Genomic DNA, 26,483 nt, shown 5'->3' on the forward strand with positions numbered 1-26,483 from the left:
CTGACCGATACCAATAACCGATATTGGTTATCGATGCCACTGACCGATACCAGTGACCGATACCAATAACCGATACCAATAACCGATATCGGTTATCGATCCCACTGACCGATACCAATAACCGATATTGGTTATCGATGCCACTGACCGATACCAGTGACCGATACCAATAACCGATACCAATAACCGATATCGGTTATCGATCCCACTGACCGATACCAATAACCGATATCGGTTATCGATGCCACTGACCGATACCAGTGACCGATACCAATAACCGATACCAATAACCGATATTGGTTATCGATGCCACTGACCGATACCAGTGACCGATACCAATAACCGATATCGGTTATCGATCCCACTGACCGATACCAATAACCGATACCAGTTCTCGATCCCAGTACAGATATCAATGCCGATATCAATACCGATACCAATAACCGATATCGGTTGTCGATCCCCGCCCATTCCCGGAACCGGAACTGCGTCACGGCCACTTCCGGCGCGGCGGTTCCAAGATGGCGGCGCTGGCTCTGAGGTGACTCCGAGGGCCCGGGACAGGCCGGGGGACACTGGGGGACATTGGGGACACCGAGGGGACACCGGGGGCGGGGGCGGGCCCGGCCTGAGGCGATTTCTCGGTTCTGGCCCGGGAGCCGCGGGGCCGGGCCAGCCCCGAACTGCGGCAGGACCGTCCCGGGTCCCCTCCGTGTCCCCTCCGTGTCCCCTCCGTGTCCCCTCCGTGTCCCCTCAGTGTCCCCTCCGTGTCCCCTCCGTGTCCCCTCCGTGTCCCCTCAGTGTCACCCCCGTGTCACCCTCTGTGTCCCATTTTCCCCCCATTTTTTCTCCTTTTCCCCCCCAGTTTTCCCCATTTTCCCCTATTTCCCGCTCTTTTCCAGGGCATCCTGAACATTCCCAGTCCCATTTCCCGTTGTTCCCATTTATTCCCTTTTTCCCCCCCCAAGTTTTTAAGTATTTTTCCCTTTTATTCCCATTTCCCCCCCATTGTTTTCCCCTCAGTTTTCCCATTTTTTTCCCATTTTTTCCCCATTTTTCTCTCTTTTCCAGGGGTTTGGGGCGGCGCTGCCTCCTGGCCCGGCTGGGGCCCGGCCCCACCCTGCACCAGTGAGAGACTGGGAGGGACTGGGAGGGACTGGGGTGGATTTAGGGTTTTTTTGGGGTGGGTTTAGGGTTTTTTTTTGGGATGGGTTTAGGGGTTGTTTTGGGGTAGATTTAGGGGTTGTTTGGGGGGGGTTTAGGGTAGATTTAGGGTTTTTTTTTGGGGGGGTTTAGGATGGATTTAGGGTTTTTTTTTGAGATGGGTTTAGGGTTTTTGGGTTTTTTTGGGGATGGGTTTAGGGATTGATTTGGGGTAGATTTAGGGTTTTTTTGGGGGGGGGGTTAGGGTGGATTTAGGGGTTTTTTTGGGATGGGTTTAGGGGTGTTTTTGGGGTAGATTTAGGGGTTTTTTTGGGGGGGTTTAGGATGGATTTAGGTTTTTTTTTTGGGATGGGTTTAGGGTTTTTGGGTTTTTTTGGGGATGGGTTTAGGGGTTGATTTGGGGTAGATTTAGGGTTTTTTGGGGGGGGTTCAGGGTGGATTTAGGGTTTTTTTTTGGGATGGGTTTAGGGGTGTTTTTGGGGTAGATTTAGGGTTTTTTTGGGGGCGGTTCAGGGTGGATTTAGGGGTATTTTTGGGGGGGTTTAGGGTGGGTTTAGGGGTTTTTTTAGGATGGGTTTAGGGTTGTTTTGGGGTAGATTTAGGGGTTTTTTTGGGGGGGTTTAGGGTGGATTTAGGGTTTTTTTTTTGGGATGGGTTTAGGGTTTTTGGAGTTTTTTTTGGATGGGTTTAGGGGTTGTTTTGGGGTAGATTTAGGGGTTTTTTTTGGGGGGGTTTAGGATGGATTTAGGGTTTTTTTTTTGGGATGGGCTTAGGGGTTGTTTTGGGATGGGTTTAGGGTGGTTTATTTTTGGGGTTTCGGATGGGTTTAGGGGTTTTTTTTAGGATGGGTTTAGGAGTTGTTTTGGGGTAGATTTAGGGGTTTTTTTTGGGGGGGTTTAGGGTGGATTTAGGGCTTTTTTTGGGATGGGTTTAGGGGTGTTTTTGGGGTAGATTTAGGGTTATTTTGGGGGCGGTTCAGGGTGGATTTAGGGGTATTTTTGGGGGGGTTTAGGGTGGATTTAGGGTTTCTTTTGGGATGGGTTTAGGGTGGTTTATTTTTGGGGTTTAGGGTTTTTTTTGGGATGGGTTTAGGGTGTTTTTGGGGTCGGGCTCAGCCCCTGTCCCTGTCCCCAGGGCTGTCCCCATGGCCACCACGGCCCGGGAGGAGATGAGGAGGTTCTGGGAGAGGAACGAGCGCTCGGGGCGGCCCCTGTCCCCCCACGTCAGCATCTACAAGTGAGGGACACCCCAAAACTGCCCCCAACCCAGCTGGGGACCCCAAAACTGCTCCCAAACCCAGCTGGGGACCCCAAAACCAGCTGGGGACCCTAAAACTGCCTTAAAACAGCTCCAAAACCCCACCAGAGAACCTCAAAATCACCCTAAAACTGCCCCAAAACTGCCCTAAACCCAGCTGGGGACCCCAAAACTGCCCCCAAACCCAGCTGGGGACCCCAAAACTGCTCCCAAACCCAGCTGGAGACCCCAAAACTGCCCCCAAACCCAGCTGGGGACCCTAAAGCTGCCCCAAACCCAGCTGGGGACCCCAAAACTGCCCTAAACCCAGCTGGGGACCCCAAAACTGCCTTAAAACAGCTCCAAAACCCCACCAGAGAACCTCAAAATCACCCTAAAACCGCCCCAAAACTGCCCCAAACCCAGCTGGAAACCCCAAAACCAGCTGGGGACCCTAAAACTGCCTTAAAACAGCTCCAAAACCCCACCAGAGAACCTCAAAATCACCCTAAAACCGCCCCAAAACTGCCCCAAACCCAGCTGGAGACCCCAAGACTGCCCCAAACCCAGCTGGGGACCCCAAAACTGCCCCAAACCCAGCTGGGGACCCCAAAACTGCCCCCAAACCCAGCTGGAGACCCCAAAACTGCCCCCAAAACCAGCTGGGGACCCCCAAACCCAGCTGGAGACCCCAAAACTGCCCCCAAACCCAGCTGGAGACCCCAAAACTGCCCCAAACCCAGCTGGAGACCCCAAAACTGCCCCAAACCCAGCTGGGGACCCCAAAACTGCCTTAAAACAGCTCCAAAACCCCACCAGAAAACCTCAAAATCACCCTAAAACCGCCCCAAAACTGCCCCAAACCCATCTGGGGACCCCAAAACTGCCCTAAACCCAGCTGGGGACCCCAAAACTGCTCCCAAAACCAGCTGGGGACCCCAAAACTGCCCCAAAACACCCCTAAAGCAAACAAGGAACCCTGAAATCACCCCCAAACCACCCCAAATAACCCAAAAAACACCAGCCAGGGAACCTCACAACTGCCCTAAAACAGCCAAGGAACCCCCAAACCACCCCAAAACCAGGCAGGGAACCCCCAAACTGCCCCCAAAGCACCCTAAAACAGATAGGGAACCCCAAAATCACCCTAAAACCAGGCAGGGAACCCCAAAATCACCCTGGAAACCCCTAAATCAGCCCAGGAAGTGCAAATCCAGCCCAAGTTCAACCCAGGACCCCCTAAATTCAACCCAGGACCCCCCAGAATCCCCAAAATTGCCCCCAAATTCACCTCAGGCCACCCCAAATTCATGCCAGGACCCCCTGGAATCCCCAAAATTCACCCCAGGGCACCCCAAAATGCCCCAAATTCACCCCAAGACCCCCCAGAATCCCCAAAATTGCCCCCAAATTCACCTCAGGCCACCCCAAATTCACTCCAGGACCCCCAAAATGCCCCAAATTCACTCCAGGACCCCTCTAAATCCCCCAAATTCACCCCAGGACCTCCCGGAATCTCCCAAATTCCCCCCAAATTCGCCTCAGGCCACCCCAAATTCACTCCAAGACCCCTCTAAATCTCCCAGATTCACGCCAGGGCACCCCAAAATGCCCCAAATTCATCCCAGGGCGCCCCAAAATGCCCCAAATTCACCCCAGGACCCCCCAGAATCCCCAAAATTCCCCCCAAATTCACCTCAGGTCACTCCAAATCCACCCCAGGACCCCCTGGAATCTCCCAAATCCACCCCAGGACCCCCTGGAATCCCCAAAATTCACCCCAGGACCCCCCAGAATGCCCCCAATCCCCCCCAGATTCCCCCCAGGCCCCGTTGCTGTGGGTTTGGGCTGAGGCCGCCCCGTTCCCGTTGCAGGTGGTCGCTGCCCATGGCCATGTCCATCAGCCACCGCGGCACCGGCGTCGCCCTCAGCCTCGGTGGGTGGCACCTGGGGACCCTGTCCCCATCCCGGGTGTGTCCCTGGTGTCCCCAGGTGGATCCTTGTCCCCATCCCAGGTTTATCCCTGTCCCCATCCCGGGTGTGTCCCTGGTGTCCCCATCCCAGGTTGTATCCTTGATGTCTCCAGGTTTATCCCTGTCCCCAGGTGTATCCTTGTCCCCATTCCAGCTGTATCCCTGCTGTCCCCAGGTGTGTCCCTGACAGGTTTATCCCTGTCCCAGGTGGATCCCTGTCCCTGTCCCCAGGTGTATCCTTGTCCCCATCCCAGGTGTATCCCTGTCCCTGTCCCCAGGTGGATCCTTGATGTCCCCAGGTGTATCCCTGTCCCCATCCCGGGTGTATCCCTGTCCCCCATTCCAGGTTTATTCCTGTCCCCATCCCAGGTGGATCCCTGATGTCCCCAGGTGTATCCCTGTCCCTGTCCCCAGGTGTATCATTGTCCCCATCCCAGGTGTATCCTTGTCCCCAGGTGGATCCCTGTCCCCCCCAGGTGTGTCCCTGTCCCTGACACGTGTGTCCCTGCTGTCCCCAGGTGTGTCCCTGTCCCTGACACGTGTGTCCCTGTCCCCCCCAGGTGTATCCCTGCTGTCCCCAGGTGTGTCCCTGTCCCTGACACGTGTGTCCCTGTCCCCCCCAGGTGTGTCCCTGTCCCTGACACGTGTGTCCCTGCTGTCCCCCCCCAGGTGTGTCCCTGTTCCCCAGGTGTGTCCCTGTCCCCCCCAGGTGTGTCCCTGACACATGTGTCCCTGCTGTCCCCCCCAGGTGTGTCCCTGCTGTCCCCAGGTGTGTCCCTGCTGTCCCCCCTAGGTGTGTCCCTGTCCCTGACACGTGTGTCCCTGCTGTCCCCCAGGTGTGTCCCTGTTCTCGGTGGCCGCCCTGCTGCTCCCTGAGCACTTTCCCCATTACCTGGCTCAGGTGCGGGCGCTGAGCCTGGGCCCCGCCCTCGTCTGCTCGGCCAAGTTCCTGCTGGCCCTGCCCCTGTGCTACCACACCTGGAACGGCGTCCGCCACCTGGTGAGGGCCCCGGGCACCTGCAGTGTCCTTTAGGGGACAGCAGGTGACAGTGGGGTGGCACTGCAGTGTCCCCCCCACCCGGGTCCCTGAGATTGGGGAGGAATTTTGGGAATGGCACAAAAATGTTGGGAGGGGTTTTATGGGAGCCAATTCCAGTGTGGAACTGGGAGCTTTGCACCTGGAATGTCCCCAGGATCCTTTAGGGGACAGCAGGTGACAATGGGGTGGCACCGGGGTGTCCCCCCCAGCCGGGTCCCTGAGATCCGGGAGGAATTTTGGGAACGGCACAAAAATTTTGGGAGGGGTTTTATGGGATGATCCCAGTGTGGAACTGGGAATTGTGCACCTGGAATGTCCCCAGGATCCTTTTGGGGACAGCAGGTGACAATGGGGTGGCACCGGGGTGTTCCCCCCACCCGGGTCCCTGGGATCGGGGAGGAATTTTGGGAACAGCACAAAAATTTTGGGAGGAGTTTTATGGGAGCCAATTCCAGTGTGGAACTGGGAATTGTGCACCTGGAATGTCCTGGAATGTCCCCAAGAGCCCTTTAGGGGACAGCAGGTGACAATGGGGGTGGCACTGCAGTGTCCCCCCCACCTGGGTCCCTGGGATCGGGGAGGAATTTTGGGAACAGCACAAAAATTTTGGGAGGAGTTTTATGGGATGATCCCAGTGTAGAACTGGGAATTGTGCACCTGGAATGTCCTTTTGGGGACAGCAGGTGACAATGGGGTGGCACCGGGATGTCCCCCCCACCCGGGTCCCTGAGATCCGGGAGGAATTTTGGGAATTGCATAAAAATTTTGGGAGGAGTTTTATGGGATGATCCCAGTGTGGAACTGGGAGCTTTGCACCTGGAATGTCCCCAGGATCCTTTTGGGGACAGCAGGTGACAATGGGGGTGGCACTGGGGTGTCCCCCCCAACCGGGTCCCTGGGATCGGGGAGGAATTTTGGGAATTGCATAAAAATTTTGGGAGGAGTTTTATGGGATGATCCCAGTGTGGAACTGGGAATTGTGCACCTGGAATGTCCTTTTGGGGACAGCAGGTGACAATGGGGTGGCACCAGGGTGTCCCCCCCACCCGGGTCCCTGGGATCGGGGAGGAATTTTGGGAATGGCACAAAAGGTTGGGAATGGCTGGAGGGGCTTTATGGGAGCCCATCCCAGTGCTCCCAGTGTGGAACTGGGAATGTGGGGGTTTGGGGATTTTGGGAATTCTGGATCCCTGGAATTCCCAGGGAGGGCTGGGAGTGCTCCAGGGCTGGGGTTTGGGGATTTGGGGAATTCTGGATCCCTGGAATTCCCAGGGAGGGCTGGGAGTGCTCCAGGGCTGGGGTTTGGGGATTTTGGGAATTCTGGATCCCTGGAATTCCCAGGGAGGGATCGACCCCAGAGCGGCCTCTGGGGTTTGGGGGGCTCAGGGTTTTCCACATTATGGGAATGTTGGGAATAGTGGGAACGATGGGAATGGGGAAAGTGGGAATGATGGGAATAATGGGAATGGGGATAATGGGGATGGGGAGAGGGGTGGGAATGAAAATAATGGGAATGATGGGAATAAATGGGAATTTGGGAGAGGGGTGGGAATGGGAATAATGGGAATGGGAAGAGTGGGAATGATGGGAATAAATGGGAATTTGGGAGGGGGTGGGAATGGAAAATGGGGAAGGGGAATAATGGGAATGGGAGTATGGAGAGGGGATGGAATGAGGGGAGAAGGGCTGGAAAGGGGGAATGGGAAGGGAGCGGGAACTGGGATAAAAGGGAGTGGGAAAACTGGGATAAAAGTGGGAAAGGAAAGGGGAGAGGGGATGGGAAAAAGGGGATGGAAAGGGGGAGAGGAATTGGGAAAAAGAGGATGGGAATGGGGAAGGGGGAGAAGGGATGGGAATGGGGAGAGGAAATGGAAAAAGGGGATGGGAGAGGGGATGGGAAAAGGGGGATGAGAAAGGGGAGAGGGAATGGGAAAAAAGGCAGGAAAAAGGGGATGGGAAAGGGAAGAAGAATTGGGAAAAGGGATGGGAAAGGAGAAAGGGGACAGGGAAGGGGGAGAAGGGGAGAGAAAATGGGAAAAAGGGGCTGGGAATGGGGAGAAGGGATGGGAAAGGGGAGAGGGGATGGGAAAAAGGGGAGAAGGGACAGGGAAGGGGAGAAGAAATGGCAAAAAGGGGGAGAGAAAATGTGAAAAAGGAGCTGGGAACGGGGAGCAGGGAGGGCAGTGGGAACAGGGGACACTGAGGGAAGGTCCCCCCGTCGCGGGGACAATGTGACACCGCTGTCCCCCCGTGTCCCCGCAGGCCTGGGACCTCGGCAAGGGGCTGAAGCTGCCGCAGGTGACGCAGTCGGGGCTGCTGGTGCTGGCGCTGACCGTGCTGTCCTCGGCCGCGCTGGCGGCGCTCTGAGAGCCCCGGGGCGGCCCCGAATCCCGGGAATCCCGGGAATCCCGGGCGGGCGGCACCGCCCCTCCCTCCCCTCCCCTCCCCTCCCCTCCCTCCCCCTGCCCGAAATCCCGGGATGAGCAGAGCTGCCCCACCCCCCCCCCCCGCCCGCAGCGCTGTCCCCGTGGTGTCCCCGTGGTGTCCCCGTGGTGTCCCCACGTGTCCCCGAGGCCGGGACAATGCGGGATCTGTGTCCCCACGAGTGGGATTGGCACCGGGGGGTGGGAAGGCGGCAGCACAAGGAGCTCCATTGAGGCAGCGCCCTACAGGGGTGGGTGACAGGTGACATCTCGGTGCCACCCTGCTGCCACCACTCACAGTCCTGGATCCCATGGGAATTCCATGATTCAGCCCATTTTGGGGGGAAAATCCCAATTTTGGAGCTTCTTCCCAGTGGGAAGCAGCGCCCTATAGGGGTGGGTGACAGGTGATATCTCAGTGCCACCCCCCTGCCACCACTCAGGGACCTCAGCCCTGTAGGAATTCCATGATTCAGCCCATTTTTGGGGGAAAAATCCCAATTTTGGAGTTTCTTCCCAGTGGGAAGCAGCGCCCTACAGGGGTGGGTGACAGGTGACATCTTGGTGCCACCCCCCTGCCACCACTCAGGGTCCTGGATCCCATGGGAATTCCATGATTCAGCCCATTTTGGGGGGAAAAACCCCAATTTTGGAGCTTCCTGCCAGTGGGGAGCAGCGCCCTACAGGGGTGGGTGACAGGTGACATCTCGGTGCCACCCCCCTGCCACCACTCGCAGTCCTGGATCCCATGGGAATTCCATGATTCAGCCCATTTTTGGGGGAAAAACCCCAATTTTGGAGCTTCTTCCCAGTGGGGAGGCAGCGCCCTACAGGGGTGGGTGACAGGTGACATCTCGGTGCCACCCCCCTGCCATCCCCCTGTCACCCTGCTGCCACCACTTGGGGACCTCAACCCTGTGGGAATCCCATGATTCAGCCCATTTTGGGGGGAAAAACCCCAATTTTGGAGCTTCTTCCCAGTGGGGAGCAGTGCCCTACAGGGGTGGGTGACAGGTGACATCTCGGTGCCACCCCCCTGCCACCCCCCTGTCACCCCTCAGGGACCTCAGCCCTGTGGGAATTCCATGATTCAGCCCATTTTTGGGGGGAAAAAACCCCAATTTTGGAGCCTCCTGCCAGTGGGAACGTCCTGGTTTGGTGGTGGGGAGGGGTTTGTCACCCCAGGCGTTGTCACCCAGGCGTTGTCACCCAGGCGTTGTCACCCAGGTGTTGTCACCTGTCCCCTGGGGAATAAAATAAAGCAGCTCTGATCCTCCAGCCCCGTGTCCCTCCCTGTCCCTCACCCGGGATTTGGGGAATTGCTGCTCCCCAGAGGAGCCCAGTGTAGGAAAAACGTGGGAAAAACCCCAAAATTTGCAGTTCCTGGAGGAGCAGGGATGAGCCTGGGGGGTTTGGGGTTGGATTTAGGGGATTTTTAACCTTTGCAAAGGGGTTTGGGGATTTTTAACCTTTGCAAAGGGGTTTTGGGGTCGGATTTATGGGATTTTCAACCTTTGCAAAGGGGTTTTGGGGTCGGATTTATGGGATTTTTAACCTTTGTAAAGGGGTTTTGGGGTCGGATTTAGGGGATTTTTAACCTTTGCAAAGGGGTTTTGGGGATTTTTAACCTTTGCAAAGGGGGTTTGGGGTCGGATTTATGGGATTTTTAACCTTTGCAAAGGGGTTTTGGGGGTTTTTAACCTTTGCAAAGGGGGTCCCCACCCCATCCCGAGTTCCTGCCCCAGCTTTGTGCTGGGGAGGGATCCTGCTGGGAAAATCCAGGATTTTTGGGGGGAAATCCAGGATTTTTTTGGGGGGGGAAAAATCCAGGATTTTTGAGGAAAATCCAGGATTTTTTTGAGGAAAATCCAGGATTTTTTTGAGGAAAATCCAGGATTTTTTTGAGGAAAATCCAGGATTTTTTTGAGGAAAATCCAGGATTTTTTTTGAGGAAAATCCAGGATTTTTTTGGGGGCAAAATCCAGGATTTTTTTGGGGAAAACCAGGATTGTTTTGAGGAAAATCCAGGAATTTTTGGGGGAAAATCCAGGATTTTTTGGGGTGGCAGGAGTGAGGTGTGGGTGGTTTGATCCCATCCCCAATTAATTTCCTAATTAAGAATCCTCCCCTGGGACCAGGGAGGAGGAAGAGGAGGAGGAAGAGGAAGGAGCAAGGCCAAACCCTAAACCCCAAACAGATTTGGGTTCATTCCAAGGATTTCCTGCATTTCCCAGCCTTTATTTCCCCTTTTTTGGGGGGGTCCAGACCCCAAAAAGGAGGGGGAAAGGTGGCATTTGGGGACGGGGATTGTCCCCAGGGGAGGGGACAATGACAGCAGAGCCACCTCCAGGGGCTCAGGAGGGATTTTGGGGACAGGGACCCCCCAAATAGGGACTGAGGGGACAGGGGGGTCCTTCCCCAGGGACATTTTGGGGACAGGGCCCCTCTCCAGGGACATTTTGGGGACAGGGCCCCTCTCCAGGGACATTTTGGGGACAGGATCCCCCCTCAGGGTTGTCCCCAGGTTTTGGGGGCTCAGGGTGGGGGGAGCCCCCGCTGGGACCCCCCTGGTCCTTTCCAGAAGGTTCTGTGTCCCAGGGTTCCTGCAGCTGTGGGAGGGAGGGACAGGGGGGGTCAGGGGGGTCCCCAGGGAGGGGAAATGGGGTGGGGACCCCTGAAAAGGGGGGAGGGACTGGGGGGACTGGGAGGGACTGGGAGGGACTGGGAGGGACTGGGAGGGACTGGGAGAGACTGGGGGGACTGGGAGGGACTGGGAGGGACTGGGAGGGACTGGGGGGACTGGGGGGGACTGGGAGGGACTGGGGGGACTGGGGGGGACTGGGAGGGACTGGGAGGGACTGGGAGGGACTGGGAGAGACTGGGAGGGACTGGGAATGGGAGGGACTGGGAGAGACTGGGAGGGACTGGGAGGGACTGGGAGAGACTGGGAGAGACTGGGGGGACTGGGAGGGACTGGGAGGGACTGGGAAGGACTGGGAGGGACTGGGGGGACTGGGAGAGACTGGGAGGGACTGGGAGAGACTGGGAGGGACTGGGAGGGACTGGGAGAGACTGGGAGGGAATGGGAGGGAATGGGGGGACTGGGAGAGACTGGGGGGACTGGGAGGGAATGGGAGCACTGGGAGAGACTGGGAGGGACTGGGGGAACTGGGAGGGACTGGGAGGGACTGGGAGGGACTGGGAGAGACTGGGAGGGACTGGGAGGGACTGGGGGGACTGGGAGAGACTGGGAGGGACTGGGAGGGACTGGGAGAGACTGGAGGGACTGGGAGGGACTGGGGGGACTGGGAGGGACTGGGACAGACTTGGAGGGACTGGGAGGGAATGGGAGGGACTGGGAGGGAATGGGAGGGACTGGGAGGGACTGGGAGAGACTGGGAGGGACTGGGGGAACTGGGAGGGACTGGGAGGGACTGGGAGGGACTGGGAGAGACTGGGAGGGACTGGGAGGGACTGGGAGAGACTGGGAGGGAATGGGAGGGACTGGGAGGGAATGGGAGGGAATGGGAGGGACTGGGAGGGACTGGGAGAGACTGGGAGGGAATGGGGGGACTGGGAGCTCTCTCCTTATGGGAACAGCCCCAAAATTGTGTCCCCATGTCCCAGGTGTGTCCCCAGGTGTGTCCCCATGTCCCAGCTGTGTCCCCAGGGTGTCACCTTGCCAGTGACCCGTGTCCTGATGCCATTGCAGGCTCTCTGCAGGGCCGGGGGCTGTCCCTGTGTGTGTCCCCAGGTGTGTCCCCATGTCCCAGCTGTGTCCCCAGCTGTGTCCCCAGGGTGTCACCTTGCCGGTGACCCGTGTCCTGATGCCATCACAGGCTCTCCGCAGTGCCAGGGGCTGTACCCAGCTGTCCCTGTCTATACCCAGCTGTCCCCAGCTGTGTCCCCATGTCCCAGGTGTGTCCCCAGGTGTGTCCCCAGGTCCCAGGTGTGTCCCCATGTCCCCAGGTGTGTCCCCATGTCCCAGCTGTGTCCCCAGCTGTGTCCCCAGCTGTGTCCCCGTGTATCCCAGCTGTCCCCAAGTGTGTCCCCACGTGTGTCCCCATGTCCCAGCTGTGTCCCCAGGGTGTCACCTTGCCGGTGACGCGTGTCCTGATGCCGTTGCACGCTCTCTGCAGGGCCGGGGGCTGTTCCCGTTCCAGCCGCCGGGCGGCCCCGGGCGAGCGGGCGCTGCGGTCCAGCCGGGCCGGGGGGATCCGCGCTGGCATCGCCCACGTGCCCAGGAAGGTGCCCCAGGGCGACACCTGCGGGGGGGGCGGGGCACGGCGGGGGTGGCACCGGGGCCCCCCCGAGACCGGGGCGGGGAAACGCTGAAACTGCGCCGGGAGCGAGGGGGGACCCCAAAACTGCCCCGGGAGCGAGGGGGGACCCCAAAACTGCCCCGAGAGCGAGGGGGGACCCCAAAACTGCCCCGGGACAGGGGGGAGACCCCAAAACTGCGCCGGGAGCGAGGAGGGACCCCAAAACTGCCCCGGGAGCGCGGGGGGACCCCAAAACTGCGCCGGGAGCGAGGAGAGACCCCAAAACTGCGCCGGGAGCGAGGAGGGACCCCAAAACTGCCCCGGGACAGGGGGGAGGCCCCAAAACTGCGCCGGGAGCGAGGAGGGACCCCAAAACTGCCCCGGGAGCGAGGAGGGACCCCAAAACTGCCCCGGGACAGGGGGGAGGCCCCAAAACTGCGCCGGGAGCGAGGGGGGACCCCAAAACTGCTCTGGTGTCCCCCCGGGATGGGAGAGGACCCCAAACCTGCCCCAGGACCAGGAGGTGACCCCAAAACTGCCCCGGGACAGGGGGGAGGCCCCAAAACTGCCCCGGGAGCGAGGAGGGACCCCAAAACTGCCCCGGGATAGGAGGGACCCCAAAACTGCCCCGGTGTCCCCCCGGGATGGGAGAGGACCCCAAAGCTGCCCCGGGACCAGGAGGTGACCCCAAAACTGCCCCGGTGTCCCCCAAAACTGCCCCGAGGCTCCGGGAGCAAAGGGGGGACCCTAAAACTGCCCCGGATGCGGGAAGGGGACCCCAAAACTGCCCCAGAAGCGGGGAGGGGGACCCCAAAACTGTCCCGGGAGCGGGGGGAGACCCCAAAACTGCCCCAGGATCGAGGGGTGACCCCAAAAGTGCCCCGGGCTCACCTTGGATCGCGGCACGTGCGGCAGGAGGTGCCCCCGATCGTCGGCGATGAACGGGGTGGGGGGGCGAGGGGTGGGCAGCTGGGGGGGGGTTGGGTTGGGGGGGGTCAGCAACCCCAACCCCCATGGGGGGGCTGGTGGGGGCTGGGAGGGGTTTGGGGGTCCTGGGAGGGGTTTGGGGGTCCTGGGAAGGGATTTGGGGGTATTGGGGTGAGGTTTGGGGGTCCTGGGATGAGGTTTTGGGGGAGATCAGCACTGGGTTGGGGGGGGTCCTGGTGGTCCTGGGAGGGATTTGGGGGTCCTGGGAAGGGGTTTGGGGGTCCTGGGACGGGATTTGGGGGGACCAGACCTGGGCCGGAGGGGCCTGGTGACCCCGGGAGGAGTCTGGGGGTCTTGGGATGAGGTTTGGGGGTCCTGGGGATGGGGTTTGGGGGGGTCCTTGGAGGGGGTTTGGGGGGGTCCTGGGGGGTCCTTGGAGGGGGTTTGGGGGTCTCAGAGGGCTCCGGGGGGGGCTGGGCTGGAGTTGAGGAGGGGCCCAAGGGTCCAGGCCACATCTGGGAGGGGTCTGGGGGTCCCGATCAGGGGGGTCGGGGGGGGGTCAAGGCCGAGCTCGGGGGGTACCTTCGGGGGGGGGCGGGGCACGGTCCAGCTCTGCAGCCGGGGGGGGCTGAAGGCGTCCTCGTACTGGGGAAGGGGAGGGGCCGCTCAGAGCCGGGACCCCCCCCCCCGCCACCCCTGGACCTCCTGTCCCCCCCTTTTCCCCTTTCCCTCCCTTTCCTCCCCCTTTTCCCGCCTCGTTTCCCCCATTTTTCCCCTTTTTTCCCCCTTTTTTTCCCCTTTTTTTCCCCTTTTTTCCCCATTTCCCGCCCCCCCCCACCTGCCCCGCCATGTTGCGTTGCCCGGCAACGGCCGCGCGCGCCCCCTGGCGACCGTTACGGGCCTCGCAGAGGGGCGGGGCCAGGTACGTCATCATCGCGCGCCACGCCCGGTCTGTGACCACGCCCTCGATGGCTCCGCCCCACACGGGGCGGGTCTCAGGGCAGGGATGGGGACAGGAGGGGACAGGGACAGAGATGGGGACAGGGACACGAAGGGACAGGGAATAAGGACAGCAGGGGACAGGGACACGTCCCCTGTTCCCCGCCCCACCCCCGTGTCCCCTCAGCCCCGTGTCCCCCGGGGGAGGGGACAGAAGCCACCTCCGGCCGCTGAGAGGGGCGGCTTGGGGACACGAATGTCACCTCCGGGCATCCTTGGCTTGGAGCGTCCTGCTCGGTTTGTCCCCTCCTGTCCCCTCTGTCCCCGTCCCCTCTGTCCCCTCCTCTGTCCCCATCCTTGTCCCCATCCCTTTCGCCATTTCTGTCCCCATCCCCTGCCCCTTCCCCTGTCCCCTCTGTCCCCCGTCACGCCACTCCCATCTCAATTCTCTCAATTTTATTCCATTTCCGTTTTTTTCTTTTTCCTTTTTTTTTTTTTCCTTTTTTTTCCTGGTTTTGGGTTCGTTTTCCTTTGGCTCCGTTCTGAACCGGCCGCCCAAAAAAAAACCCCCAAAAAATCCCAAAAGCGGGGGCGGGGCCACTTTTGGGGCCGGGCGGGGACAGAGGGTGACAATGACACCGTGGGGGGGCTGAGACGGGGGACTGGGAGAACTGGGAATGGGGACTGGGAACTGGGAATGGGGAATGGGAATGGGAACTGGGAACTGGGAATGGGAATGGGAATGGGAACTGGGAATGGGGACTGGGAATGGGAACTGGGAACTGGGAGTGGGGACTGGGAATGGGGGGGGCATAAAAAAAGGGGTCAAACCCCAAAATAAAGCAACAAAACCAGGGGAGAGCCGAGCGGGGGTGCGAGGAGGGGATTTTGGGGGCATTTTGTGGGGTTTTGAAGCTTTTTTGGGGTTTTTTTCCGCTTCGGGAGCCGCTCCTGCCGTCGCTTTGTCCGGGCGGCTCTCGCCGTCCCCGTCCCCGTGGCGGCCCCGCGAGGGAGCTCCAGGAAAGGAATTTTGTGGGGTTTTGAAAGATTTGATGGAATTCTGGGAGGAATTCTGTGGGATTTTGTGGGATTTTGAACGATTTTATAGGAATTTTGAAGCTTTTTTTGGGGTTTTTTTCGGCTTCGGGAGCCGCTCCTGCCGTCACTCTGTCGGGCGGGCTCTCGCTGTCGCTGTCGCCGCGGTGGCCCCGAGAGGGAGCTCCGGGACAGGAATTTTGTGAGATTTTGAAGATTTTATAGAATTTGTGTGAAATTCTGTGGGGTTTTGTAAGCTTTTATGGCTTTTCGGAAGATATTTTGTCGGAATTTGAAGCTTTTTAGGGTTTTTTTGGCTTCGGGAGCCGTCACTTTGTCAGACCAGCTCTTTCTGTCCCCGTCCCTGTGGCGGCCCCGCGAGGGAGCTCCAGGACAGGAAATTTTGGGGATTTTGAGGGATTTTGTGGAATTTATGGGAAATTTTGTGGGATTTTGTAAGATTTTATGGCTTTTCCGAAGAAATTTTGTAGGATTTTTTTAGCGCTTTTTAGGGTTTTTTTCGGGCTTCGGGAGCCGCTCCTGCCGTCGCTTTGTCGGGCGGGCTCTCCCTGTCCCCGTGAGGGAGCTCCAGGACAGGAATTTTTGGGGATTTTTGAAGATTTTATGGAATGTTGGGAGGAATTCTGTGGGATTTTGTAGGATTTTGAACGATTTTATAGGAATTTTGAAGCTTTTTAAGGTTTTTTTGGGCTTCAGGGGCCGCTCCTGCCGTCGCTTTGTCGGGCGGGCTCTCCCTGTCCCCGTGAGGGAGCTCCAGGACAGGAATTTTTTTGGGGGGATTTTTGAAATATTTTATATGGAATTCTGTGGGATTTTGTAAGATTTTCTGAATAAATTTTGTAGGATTTTTTAGCGCTTTTTAAGGTTTTTTTCGGGCTTCGGGAGCCGCTCCTGCCGTCGCTTTGTCGGGTGGGCTCTCCCTGTCCCTGTCCCTGACCCCGCGAGGGAGCTCCAGGACAGGAATTTTTTTGGGGGAGTTTTGAAATATTTTATATGGAATTCTGTGGGATTTTGTAAGATTTTATGGCTTTTCCGAAGAAGTTTTGTAGGATTTTTTTTAGCGCTTTTTAAGGTTTTTTCGGGCTTCGGGAGCCGCTCCTGCCGTCGCTTTGCCGGGCCGGCTCTCCGCGTGGCTCTGCTCTGTCCGTCGCTCTGTCCGTCGCTCTCCGTGCCGCTGTCGCTGTCGCCGCGGTGTCACAGCGCGGGACAGGTGACCTGGTGTCGCATGCCGTCGTTGCAGAGCAGCGCGGCCGCGCGCTCGTCGCTGTCGCCGTGCTGGCACTGCATGTAGCTGATGCCGTGCGGGGAGTACGAGTGGTGGGCGCAGGCGGCGCAGGGCCGGGGCATGGTGCCCCCCGTGCTGCTCCTGCGGGCGCGGCGACATCGTCAGGTGGCACCGCCCGGGGGACGGGTGGCACTCGGGGACGGGGGGACGGGGGGGTTTGGCACCGCCCTCGGTGGATGGTGGCACTCGGCTGGGGCTGGTGACACCCCATTGGCACCTCTGGGTGACCATCAGTGCCCTGTGCCACCCACCCCTGCTTGGTGACACCCATGGGCACCCCTGGGTGTCCCTCGGTGCCCTGTGCCACCCCTCTGTGCCTGGTGGCACTCATTGGTGTCCCTCAGTGCCCTGTGCCACCCTCCTCTGCCTGGTGTCACCCCTTGGTGACCATCAGTGCCCTGTGCCACCCACCCGAGCTTGGTGACACCCCTGGGTCACCATCAGTGTCCTGTGCCACCCCTCTGTGCCTGGTGTCACCCCTTGGTGACCATCAGTGCCCTGTGCCACCCCCCCCGTGTGTTTGTGGCACCCCTGGGTGTCCCTCAGTGTCCTGTGCCACCCACCCCTGCTTGGTGACACCCATTGGCACCCCTGGGTGTCCCTCAGTGCCCTGTGCCACACCTCTGTGCCTGGTGTCACCCCTTGGTGACCATCGGTGCCCTGTGCCACCCCCTGTGCCTGGTGGCACTCATTGGTGACCCTCAATGCCCTGTGCCACCCACCCGAGCTTGGTGACACCCATTGGTGTCCCTCAGTGCCCTGTGCCACTCACTGGTGCCCAGCAGAGCCCAGTAGAGCCCAGTGGAGCCCAGTGCCAGTCACTGGTGCCCAGTAGAGCCCAGTAGAGCCCAGTAGAGCCCAGTGGAGCCCAGTGCCACTCACTGGTGCCCAGCAGAGCCCAGTGCCACCCCGTGCCCCCCGTGCCACGCCCCGGCACCCACCGGCAGTCGCTGCAGGCGCGCTGGCACTCCTTGCGCTGGTAGCGGGCGATCAGTGCCCAGATGAGCAGCCCCAGGAGGCTGAGGAGGAGCAGGGAGCCCAGGATGGAGCCCACGATGATGCCAGCCTGGCGCCCGCCTGGCACGGGGACACAGCCTGTCACTGCCAGCCCCTGCCCGGGCCACACAGGGACACCCAGGGACACCCAGGGACACCATGGTGCCACACAGGGACACCCAGGGACACCCAGGTGCCATCCAGAGCCATCCCTGGTGCCACCCCGGGGCCACCCTTGGGACACCCTGGCACCTGAGACATCCCGGTGCCACCCTGTGTCACTCCCAGTGTCCCCAGTGTCACTCACGGGGCCTCGGGCTCAGGTTCAGCTGGCACACCCCAATGTCCCCAATGTCCCCAATGATGTCCCCAGTGTCCCCAGTGATGTCCCCAATGTCACTCACGGGGCCCCGGGCTCAGGTTCAGCTGGCACACCGAGTAGCCCACGCGGTTGGTGACACGGCACTGGTAGGTGCCAGCGTGGGCGACGGTCACGCTGCGGATCAGGAGGTCACCGGGGGCACGGCCTGGGACAGCGCGGGTGGCACCGTCACCTCGGTGTCACCCGCGGCCTCCCGGAGAGGGAGGGAGGGGACACGGGGACACGGACAGACACAGGGACATGGACAGGCACAGGGACACAGGGACACGGGGACATGGACAGACACAGGGACATGGACAGACACAGGGACACAGGGACATGGACAGACACGGGGACATGGACAGACACAGGGACACACAGGGACACAGGGACACGGGGACACACAGGGACACACAGACATGGACAGACAGAGGGACATGGACATGGGGACAGGGACACACCCAAAGACAGAGGGACAGGGTCACAGGGACACGGACACACGGACATGGACACACAGACATGGACAAATGGACACGGACAGACAGACGGACATGGACACACAGACACGGACACACCGACCCCCCCTCCCCACCCCGTGCACCCCCAGCCAGGGCCCCCCCGAGCCCTGGCAAGGTGCCCGCGGGCAGAGACACCCCCAAAGCCCCCCCTGAACCCCCCAGACCCACCTGAACCCCCCAGACCCACCTCGCAGGGTGCCCACAGGTAGAGACCCCCTAAAACCCCCACAAATGCCCCCCTGTGCCCCCAGACCCAGCTTGCAGGGTACCCGAGCACAGGGACACCCCCAGATCCCCCCAAATGCCCTTGGTGCCCTCCTGAGCCCCCAGACCCACCTTGCAGGGTACCTGCGGGCAGCGACACCCCCAGATCGCCCCAAATCCCCCCCAAATGCCCTTTGTGCCCCTCGGTGCCCCCAGACCCACCTCGGTGCCCCCAGACCCACCTTGCAGGGTGCCCGCGGGCAGGCGCCCCCCGCCGTAGCCCTCGGCCAGCTTTGCCCATTGGTAGGAGAGGGGCGCGGTGCCCCCCCGGCTGAAGCAGCGCAGCAGCACCGACCCCCCCTCGATCAGCTCCCCCTCGCTCCAGCACTGCGGGGCCGCCGGCTTCTCTGCTGGGACACACGGACACGTCAGGGGACACACGGACACGCGGACGCGTCAGGGGACACCAGGATAGCTCAGGGGACAGCGGGACACCGGCAGAGGACACCGGGACAGCAGCGGGGGACAGCCCAGGAGACTCGGGGACAACGGGACAGGGGCAGGGGACACGGGGATAGCGGCGGGGGACACCGTGACAGGGGCGGGGACAGCCCAGGGGACACGCGACACGTCAGGGGACACCGGGACAGGGGACACGGGGACAGAGACAGGGGACACGGGGATAGCGGCGGGGGACACCGTGACAGGGGCGGGGACAGCCCAGGGGACACGCGACACGTCAGGGGACACCGGGACAGGGACAGGGGACACCGGGACAGGGACAGGGGACATGGGGACACAGGTAGGGGGCAGCCCAGGGGACACAGGAACATGTCAGGGGACACCAGGACGGCAGAGGGGACAGCCCAGGGGACACGGGGACACCGGAGGGGACACAGGGACACTGGCAGGGGACACCACCACACTGCAGGGGACAGCTCAGGGGACACGGTGACACCGGCAGGGACATCACGACACAGTCAGGGACAGCCCAGGGGACAGTGACACACGGGAGGGGGACAAGGACACCGGCAGCGACAGCCTGGGGAGCAGGGGACAAGGGAGGGATGGGGGACATGCAGGAAGGGGACAGGGATGGACGGGGGGGACAGGGGACACTGCCGGGGCCACTCAGGGGGACACCATCGGAGTCACCAGGGGCCACCCGGGAGAGGGGACACCCGGGAGTGTGAGGGGACAGGAGTCACCTGGGGCGGGGGGACACGGGGCACTGTCAGGGCCACCTGGATGGGGGACAGGGGACATTGTCAGGGCCACCAAAGGCCACATGAGAGGGACACTGTCAGTGCCACATGAGAGGGCACAGGTGACACTGGAGGCCACATGAAAGGGGCACAGGTGACACTGCCAGGGCCACCAGGGGCCAGCCAGGAAGGGGACTTGGGCGTGGGACAGAGGACACTGTCAGTGCCACATGAAAGGGGCACAGGTGACACTGTCAGTGCCACATGAGAGGGGCACAGGTGACACTGCCAGGGCCACCAGGGGCCAGCCAGGAAGGGCACTTGGGTGTGGGACAGGTGACACTGCCAGTGCCACATGAAAGAGGCACAGGTGACACTGCCAGGGCCACCAGGGGCCAGCCAGGAAGGGGACTTGGGCGTGGGACAGAGGACACTGTCAGTGCCACATGAGAGGGCACAGGTGACACTGCCAGGGCCACCAGGGGCCAGCCAGGAAGGGTACTTGGGAATGGGACAGGTGACACTGTCAGTGCCACATGAAAGGGGCACAGGTGACACTGCCGGGGCCACCAGGGGCCAGCCAGGAAGGGCACTTGGGTGTGGGACAGGTGACACTGCCAGTGCCACATGAAAGGGGCACAGGTGACACTGCCGGGGCCACCAGGGGCCAGCCAGGAAGGGCACTTGGGTGTGGGACAGGTGACACTGCCAGTGCCACATGAAAGGGGCACAGGTGACACTGCCAGTGCCACCAACAGAGAAGCGCGACCACAAGGAACCAAGGCCACCTTGACGCGGGGCGGGGAGGGGGACAGGCGACACCGGGGCCACAGCGGGGCCACACACGGGTGGCGCAGAGGGTGCTCTCTCACCTTGCACGGTGACAATGACCTCGTGCACGGCCACCGTGTTCTTCTTGACGCGGCACTGGTAGGTGCCGGTGTCGCTCTCCTGCAGGTCGGCCACGCGGATGGAGGCGTCGCGCTGGCCCGGGTCCGTCTGCACGAAGGCCACGCGGTCCTGCAGCCCCGAGCTGCCGTAGTTCACGTGGTGGTCCTGGTAGGACAGGAACTGGGGACACGGGGACACGGGGACAGCGTCAGCGCGGCCTGGGAGGCGCGGGGCTGGTGGCGTGTGGGGGTGAGTTTGGGTTTGGGGTTCGGTTGGGTTGGGTTTGGGATTGGGTTGAGTTTGGGTTGGGTTTGGGTTGGGTTTGGGTTGGGTTAAAGTTGGACGGGTTTGGGTTGAGTTTGGGTTGGGTTTGGTTTGGGTTTGGGTTGGGTTTGGGTTGGGTTTGGGGTTGGGTTTAGGTTGGTTAAGGTTGGTTAGGATCAGGGGTTGGGTTGGGTTTAGGTTAGGGCTGAGTTAAGGTTGGGTTTGGTTTGGGTTTGTGTTGGGTTAAAGTTGGTTTGGGTTGGGTTTGGGGTTGGGTTTGGGGTTGGGTTTGGGTTTGGGTTGGGGTTGGGTTTGGGTTGGTTAGGATCAGGGGTTGGGTTGGGTTTAGGTTAGGGTTGAGTTAAGGTTTAGTTTAAGTTGAGTTTTGAGTAGGTTGAGTTAGGGTTGGTTAAGGTTGGTTTGGGTTTGGGCTTGGGTTTGGGTTTAGGTTTGGGTTTGGTTTGGGTTTAGGTTGGGTTGGGTTGGGTTTGGGTTTGGGTTGAGTTTGGGTTGGGTTTGGGTTGGTTTGGGTTGGGTTTGGGTTGGGTTTGGGATTGGGTTTGGGATTGGTTAAGGTTGGTTAGGATCAGGGGTTGGGTTGGGTTTAGGTTAGGGTTGAGTTAAGGTTTGGTTTAAGTTGAGTTTGGAGTAGGTTGAGTTAGGGTTGGTTAAGATTGGTTTGGGTTTGGGCTTGGGGTTGAGTTTGGGTTTGGGTTTGGGTTTAGGTTTGGGTTTGGTTTGGGTTTGTTTGGGTTGGTTTGGGTTGGGTTTAGGTTGGTTAGGATTAGTGTTTGGGTTGGGTTTAGGTTAGGGTTAAGGTTCATTAGGGTTAGGGTTGGGTTTGGGCTTGGGTTGGGTTTGGGTAGGGTTTGGATTAGATTAAGGTTGGGTGCAGAGGGTGGGATTTGGGATTAGAGTTTGGTTTGGGCTAGAATGAGGGTTTGGGTTGAGTTTAGGTGAGGATTAGGCTCAGTTAAGGTTAGGCTTGGGTTAGAGTTAGGCTCAGCTCTGGGCCTGCCTGTTCCTGCCTCTCCCTGCTCATCCTTCCCTGTCCTGTCTGTCCTGGGGCTTCTGTGCCCTCCTCGCATCTCTGTGTCCCCTCCTGTGCCTGTCTGGTCCTTTCCTGTCCCCTGTGTCCCTGCCTGTCCCTGCCTGTCCCTGCCTGTCCCTGTCCCTGCTGTCCCTGCCTGTCCCCTGTGTCCCTGCCTGTCCCTGCCTGTCCCTGCCTGTCCCTGTCCCTGCCTGTCCCCTGTGTCCCTGCCTGTGCCTGTCCCTGCCTGTCCCTGCCTGTGCCTGTCCCTGCCTGTCCCTGCATTCCTGGCTGGGCTCCAGCCCAGCCCAGCCCTGTCTGGTCCTTCCCAGACGCTGCCAGACCTTCCCTGCCTGTCCCTGCCTGTCCCTCTGGCCTGTCCCTGCCTGTCCCTGCCTGTCCCTCTGGCCTGTCCCTGCTTGTCCAGCCTGTCCTGCCTGTCCTGCCTGTCCCTCTGGCCTGTCCCTGCTTGTCCAGCCTGTCCTGCCTGTCCTGCCTGTCCCTCTGGCCTGTCCCTCTGGCCTGTCCCTGCCTGTCCCTGCCTGGTGTTTCTCTGCCCAGCATTTCCAGACCCTGTCCAGACCTTCCCTGTCCTGCCTGTCCCTGTCCCTGTCCTGCCTGTCCCTGTCCCTGTCCTGCCTGTCCCTGCCTGTCCCTGTCCCTGTCCTGCCTGTCCCTGTCCCTGTCCTGCCTGTCCCTGTCCTGCCTGTCCCTGTCCCTGTCCTGCCTGTCCCTGCCTGCTCAGCTGGGCCCCAGCCCATGGATCCCGTCCCCTCCCAGCCTGTCCTGCTTCATCGTTCCAGACCCTGCCTGCTCCGTCCCTGCCCTGCCACATCTGTCTGTCCTGTCCCTGTCTGTCCCTGCCTGCTCGGCCGGGCTCCATCTGATCCCATCCCAGCATGTCCCTTCCTGTCCCTCCTGTCCCTCTCTGTCCCCTCTGTCCCTCCTTGTCCCTCCTGTCCCTCCTGTCCCTCCTGTCCCTTCCTGTCCCTGTCTTGCCCAGCACGTCCAGACCCTGCCTCGTCCTTCCCTGCCCTTTCCAACGTTCCCGGTCCTGTCTGTCCCTCCTGTCCCACCCGTCTGTCCCTGTCCCTCCTGTCCCCTCTGTCCCTCCTGTCCCTGCCTGTCCCCTGTCTGTCCTGTCTGTCCCTCTCCATCCCACCTGTCCCTCTCTGTCCCCCTTTGTCCCTCTCTGTTCTCTGTTTGTCCTGCCTGTCCCTCCCTGTCCCTCCCTGTCCCCCTCTGTCCCCCTCTGTCCCTCCCCATCCCTCCCTGTCCCTCCCCACTGTCCCGCCTGTCCCTCCCCTCTCAGCCGAGCTCCCCCCGAGCCCCCCGAGCCCCCCGCTCTCCTCACCACGTTCTCGGGGCTGGTTCTCTCGGGGCTGATCTGGATCCACTCGATCCCCACGCCCTGGGGTCCGTTGTCCTCGGGCTCCAGGACATACGGACAGCCCAGCTTGACCGAGTCGCCCTTGGCCAGGTACAGAACCTCGCGGCCCTTGCCGTTGATCCTGACGGCCACCAGGAGAGCTGGGGACACAATGGCACCGTCACAGCCTGGCACGGCACCGGCGCACCCGGCGTGGCACTGTCACACCCCCAAAAATGGCGTTGCCACCCCTCAAAATGACGTGGTTAACCCCCCGAAATGGCATTGTCAGACCCCGGCGTGGCACTGTGACCCCTCCAAATGGCACTGTCACCCCCAGAAATGGCACTGTCAGACCCCGGCGTGGCACCGTCACACACTGGCACGGCACTGCCGCACCCCAAAATGGCATTGTCACCCCCAGAAGTGGCACTGTGACCCCTCGAAATGGCACTGTCACCCCTCAAAATGGCACTGTCACCCCTCAAAATGGCACTGTCACCCCTCGAAATGGCATTGTCACACCCAGAAGTGGCACTGTCACCCCTCGAAATGGCACTGTCACCCCTCGAAATGGCATTGTCACCCCCAGAAGTGGCACTGTGACCCCTCCAAATGTCACTGTGACCCCCAGAAATGACACTGTCACCCCCTTAAACAACATAGTCCCCCCCAAAATGGCACTGTGACCTCCCAAAATGGCACTGTCACAGCCCCCAAATGGCACTGTCACCCCCAGAAATGGCACTGTGACATCCAGAAAATGGCACTGTCACCCTTGAAATGGCACTGTCACCCCCGAAATGTCACTGTCACCCCCAAAATGGCACTGTCACATCCAGAAAATGGCACTGTCACCCTTGAAATGGCACTGTCACCCCCAAAATGGCACTGTCACATCCAGGAATGGCATCGTGACCTTCCAAAATGGCACTGTCACCCCCCAAAGCAGCACTTTGACCCCCAAAACGGCGGTGCCACATCCAGAAATGGCACTGGCACCCCCGAAATGGCACTGTCACCCCCGAAATGTCACTGTCACCCCAAAAATGGCATTGTCACATCCAGAAATGGCACTGCCACCCCCGAAATGTCACTGTCACCCCAAAAATGGCATTGTCACATCCAGAAATGGCACTGCCACCCCCGAAATGACAACCAGAGCACCCCACACCTGCAGCTCCTGACCCACACAGAGCAGGGATGGGGCACAGGGACCCCAAACCTGTGCCCCGACACCCCTGACCCCACACCTGCAGCACAGGGACCCACGGCACCCTAAATCTGTGCCCTGACACACCTGGCGGCCCCAAAAACCCCACACCTGGCAGGTCCTGACCCCACACCTGCAGCCCCAAAAACCCCACACCTGGCAGCTCCTGACCCCACACCTGCAGCCCCAAAAACCCCACACCTGGCAGGTCCTGACCCCACAGCTGCTGCCCTAAAAACCCCACACCTGCAGCCCCAAAAACCCCACACCTGCAGCCTCAAAGATGCCACACCTGGAAGCACCAAAGACCCCACAGCTGCAGCTCTTAACCCCACACCTGGCAGCCCCAAAAACCCCACACCTACAGCCCCAAAAATGTCACACCTGCAGCCTCAAAACCCCACACCTGGCAGCACCAAAACCCCACACCTGGCAGGTCCTGACCCCACACCTACAGCCCCAAAACTCCCTCACCTTCAACCCCAAAAACCCCACACCTGGCAGCACCAAAACCCCACACGTGGCAGGTCCTGACCCCATACCTGCAACCCCAAAAACCAGCACAGGACCCTGGTGGAGGTCACAGGTGTGCCCAGGTGCCCCAGGTGTGCCAGGAACCCCAGGTGTGCCAGAGCCACAGGTGTGACAGGAGCCCGAGGTGTGCCCCAGGTGTGCCCGGGAGCCCCAGGTGTGCCCAGGTGCCCCAGGTGTGCCAGGAACCCCAGGTGTGACAGGAGCCCGAGGTGTGCCCAGGTGTGCCCAGGAGCCCCAGGTGTGCCAGAGCCACAGGTGTGACAGGAGCCCGAGGTGTGCCCAGGTGTGCCCAGGTGTGCCCAGGTGTGCCCAGGTGCCCCAGGTGTGCCAGAGCCACAGGTGTGCCAGGAGCCCGAGGTGTGCCCAGGTGTGCCCAGGTGTGCCCAGGTGTGCCCAGGTGCGCGTCCCTCGCTCCGCCCCGGTGCTCGCACACCCCGTCCGTGCCCGGTGCCCGGTCCTACCTGGCAGCATCCCGAGCAGCAGGAGCAGGCTGGCGCCGTGCCCTGCCATGGCGCCGCGCAGCAGCAGCAGGGAGGAGGAGGAGGAGGAGGAGGAGGAGGAGGAGGAGGAAGGTGCAGGAAGGCTCCGAGAGCAGCCGGCCCGTGCGGGGCCCTTTTAGGCGCTGGGCCGGGGCCGCTCCTCCCCGTGGGGAGGATTCCTGCGGGATGAGTGAGTGGCTCCGAGCTGTGCGTGGCTGCCGCCCTGCTCCGCTCCTACCCCCTAATTAGGGAGCGCCCGGCCCGCCGGACCCCGGCCGGACACCGAGGGGACACCGCGGGGACACCGGGGGGACACCGGGGGGACACCGGGGGGACAGGGGGACAGAGGTGGCAGCTCGGTCCCCGGAGGGTTCTGGGCTCGCAGCGGGACTCGGAGGGATTAAAGGTGTGGCTGGAGCGGGGCTCAAGGGCTGCGGGTCCCTCCTCCGGACCGGCCCCTGCGGGCAGCGCGGGCACCCACGGGACCACGGGGACAGGGACATGGCAGGGACAGGGACACGGGCAGGGGGACAGGGACACGGGCAGGGGGACAGGGACACGGGCAGGGGGACAGGGACACGGGCAGGGACAGGGACACGGGCAGGGGGACAGGGACATGGCAGGGACAGGGACACGGGCAGGGGGACAGGGACACGGGCAGGGGGACAGAGACATGGCAGGGACAGGGACACGGGCAGGGGGACAGGGACATGGCAGGGATGGAGGAGATGGGACAGGGACGCATGGCACTGGATGGAAGCGTTGGGGACAAGGACAATCATAGGGATGGAGGAGATGGGACAGGGACACGTGGCACTGGATGGCACCCATGGGGACAGGGACACGTGGCACTGGATGGCACCCATGGGGACAAGGACAATCGCAGGGATGGAGGAGATGGGACAGAGCCACAGCGGTGGATGAAGTGTGGGGGACAGGGAGGTGACAACAGGGACACAGGAATGGATGGAGAAGTTGGGACATGGCAGGGATGGAGGAGATGGGATAGTGACAAATGGCACAGGATGGAACCCTTGGGGACAGGGACAGTGGCAGGGATGGAGGAGATGGGACAGGGACACAGGAATGGATGGAGAAGTTGGGACAGGGACATG

General features: G+C 60.8%; 3 protein-coding genes across 4 annotated transcripts; 1 reads left to right on the forward strand and 2 right to left on the reverse strand.

Moving 5' to 3' along the window:
• The first annotated feature begins 500 nt into the window (after positions 1–500).
• Positions 501–9,113, forward strand: SDHC (succinate dehydrogenase complex subunit C). Of its 2 annotated transcripts, none has more exons than XM_036404874.1 (6): positions 501–541; positions 1,072–1,128; positions 2,299–2,400; positions 4,275–4,336; positions 5,275–5,373; positions 7,675–9,113. In XM_036404874.1, the coding sequence occupies exons 1-6, from the start codon at positions 522–524 to the stop codon at positions 7,893–7,895; spliced, it is 561 nt and encodes a 186-aa protein (XP_036260767.1). In that variant the 5' UTR covers positions 501–521; the 3' UTR covers positions 7,896–9,113. The 2 variants fall into 2 exon arrangements, with proteins under 2 accessions (XP_036260767.1, XP_036260768.1); XM_036404875.2 differs by having other exon boundaries at positions 503–541; positions 5,210–5,373; positions 7,675–7,868.
• Positions 9,114–10,054: 941 nt separating this feature from the next.
• CFAP126 (cilia and flagella associated protein 126) lies at positions 10,055–13,958 on the reverse strand. Its single transcript, XM_036404863.2, has 5 exons — positions 13,863–13,958; positions 13,607–13,669; positions 12,989–13,066; positions 11,930–12,100; positions 10,055–10,444 (listed from the first exon to the last, which is right to left on the reverse strand). Exons 1-5 carry the CDS (start codon positions 13,956–13,958, stop codon positions 10,190–10,192), a joined length of 663 nt encoding a protein of 220 aa, XP_036260756.1. The 3' UTR covers positions 10,055–10,189.
• Positions 13,959–16,053: 2,095 nt separating this feature from the next.
• On the reverse strand, positions 16,054–25,399 carry VSIG8 (V-set and immunoglobulin domain containing 8). Its single transcript, XM_054518214.1, has 8 exons — positions 25,351–25,399; positions 23,128–23,303; positions 20,461–20,659; positions 19,592–19,627; positions 18,626–18,793; positions 17,705–17,827; positions 17,246–17,399; positions 16,054–16,385 (listed from the first exon to the last, which is right to left on the reverse strand). The coding sequence occupies exons 1-8, from the start codon at positions 25,397–25,399 to the stop codon at positions 16,214–16,216; spliced, it is 1,077 nt and encodes a 358-aa protein (XP_054374189.1). The 3' UTR covers positions 16,054–16,213.
• Positions 25,400–26,483: the final 1,084 nt, after the last annotated feature.

The sequence above is a fragment of the Molothrus ater genome, unplaced genomic scaffold (genome assembly GCF_012460135.2).
Source record: "Molothrus ater isolate BHLD 08-10-18 breed brown headed cowbird unplaced genomic scaffold, BPBGC_Mater_1.1 matUn_MA567, whole genome shotgun sequence".
Classification (NCBI taxonomy): domain Eukaryota; kingdom Metazoa; phylum Chordata; class Aves; order Passeriformes; family Icteridae; genus Molothrus; species Molothrus ater.

Bases quoted from the DNA above. Each gene is read 5' to 3' on its own strand.
- SDHC (XM_036404874.1), top strand. From the start codon at position 522: ATGGCGGCGCTGGCTCTGAG. The intron at 542-1,071 runs GTGACTCCGAGG...TCTCTTTTCCAG, and splicing joins ATGGCGGCGCTGGCTCTGAG to GGGTTTGGGGCGGCGCTGCC. The intron at 5,374-7,674 runs GTGAGGGCCCCG...GTGTCCCCGCAG, and splicing joins GGAACGGCGTCCGCCACCTG to GCCTGGGACCTCGGCAAGGG.
- CFAP126 (XM_036404863.2), bottom strand. From the start codon at position 13,958: ATGATGACGTACCTGGCCCCGCCCCTCTGCGAGGCCCGTAACGGTCGC. The intron at 12,101-12,988 runs GTGAGCCCGGGG...CCCCCCCCGCAG, and splicing joins CGCACGTGCCGCGATCCAAG to GTGTCGCCCTGGGGCACCTT. The intron at 10,445-11,929 runs GTGACACCCTGG...TCCCTCCCACAG, and splicing joins GGACACGCGTCACCGGCAAG to CTGCAGGAACCCTGGGACAC.
- VSIG8 (XM_054518214.1), bottom strand. From the start codon at position 25,399: ATGGCAGGGCACGGCGCCAGCCTGCTCCTGCTGCTCGGGATGCTGCCA. The intron at 18,794-19,591 runs GTGACTCCTGTC...CGTGTGTCCCAG, and splicing joins CCCGTGTCCCCCCGCCCCAG to CAGAGAAGCCGGCGGCCCCG. The intron at 17,828-18,625 runs GTGGGTCTGGGG...GCGCTGTCCCAG, and splicing joins GCCCGCGGGCACCCTGCAAG to GCCGTGCCCCCGGTGACCTC.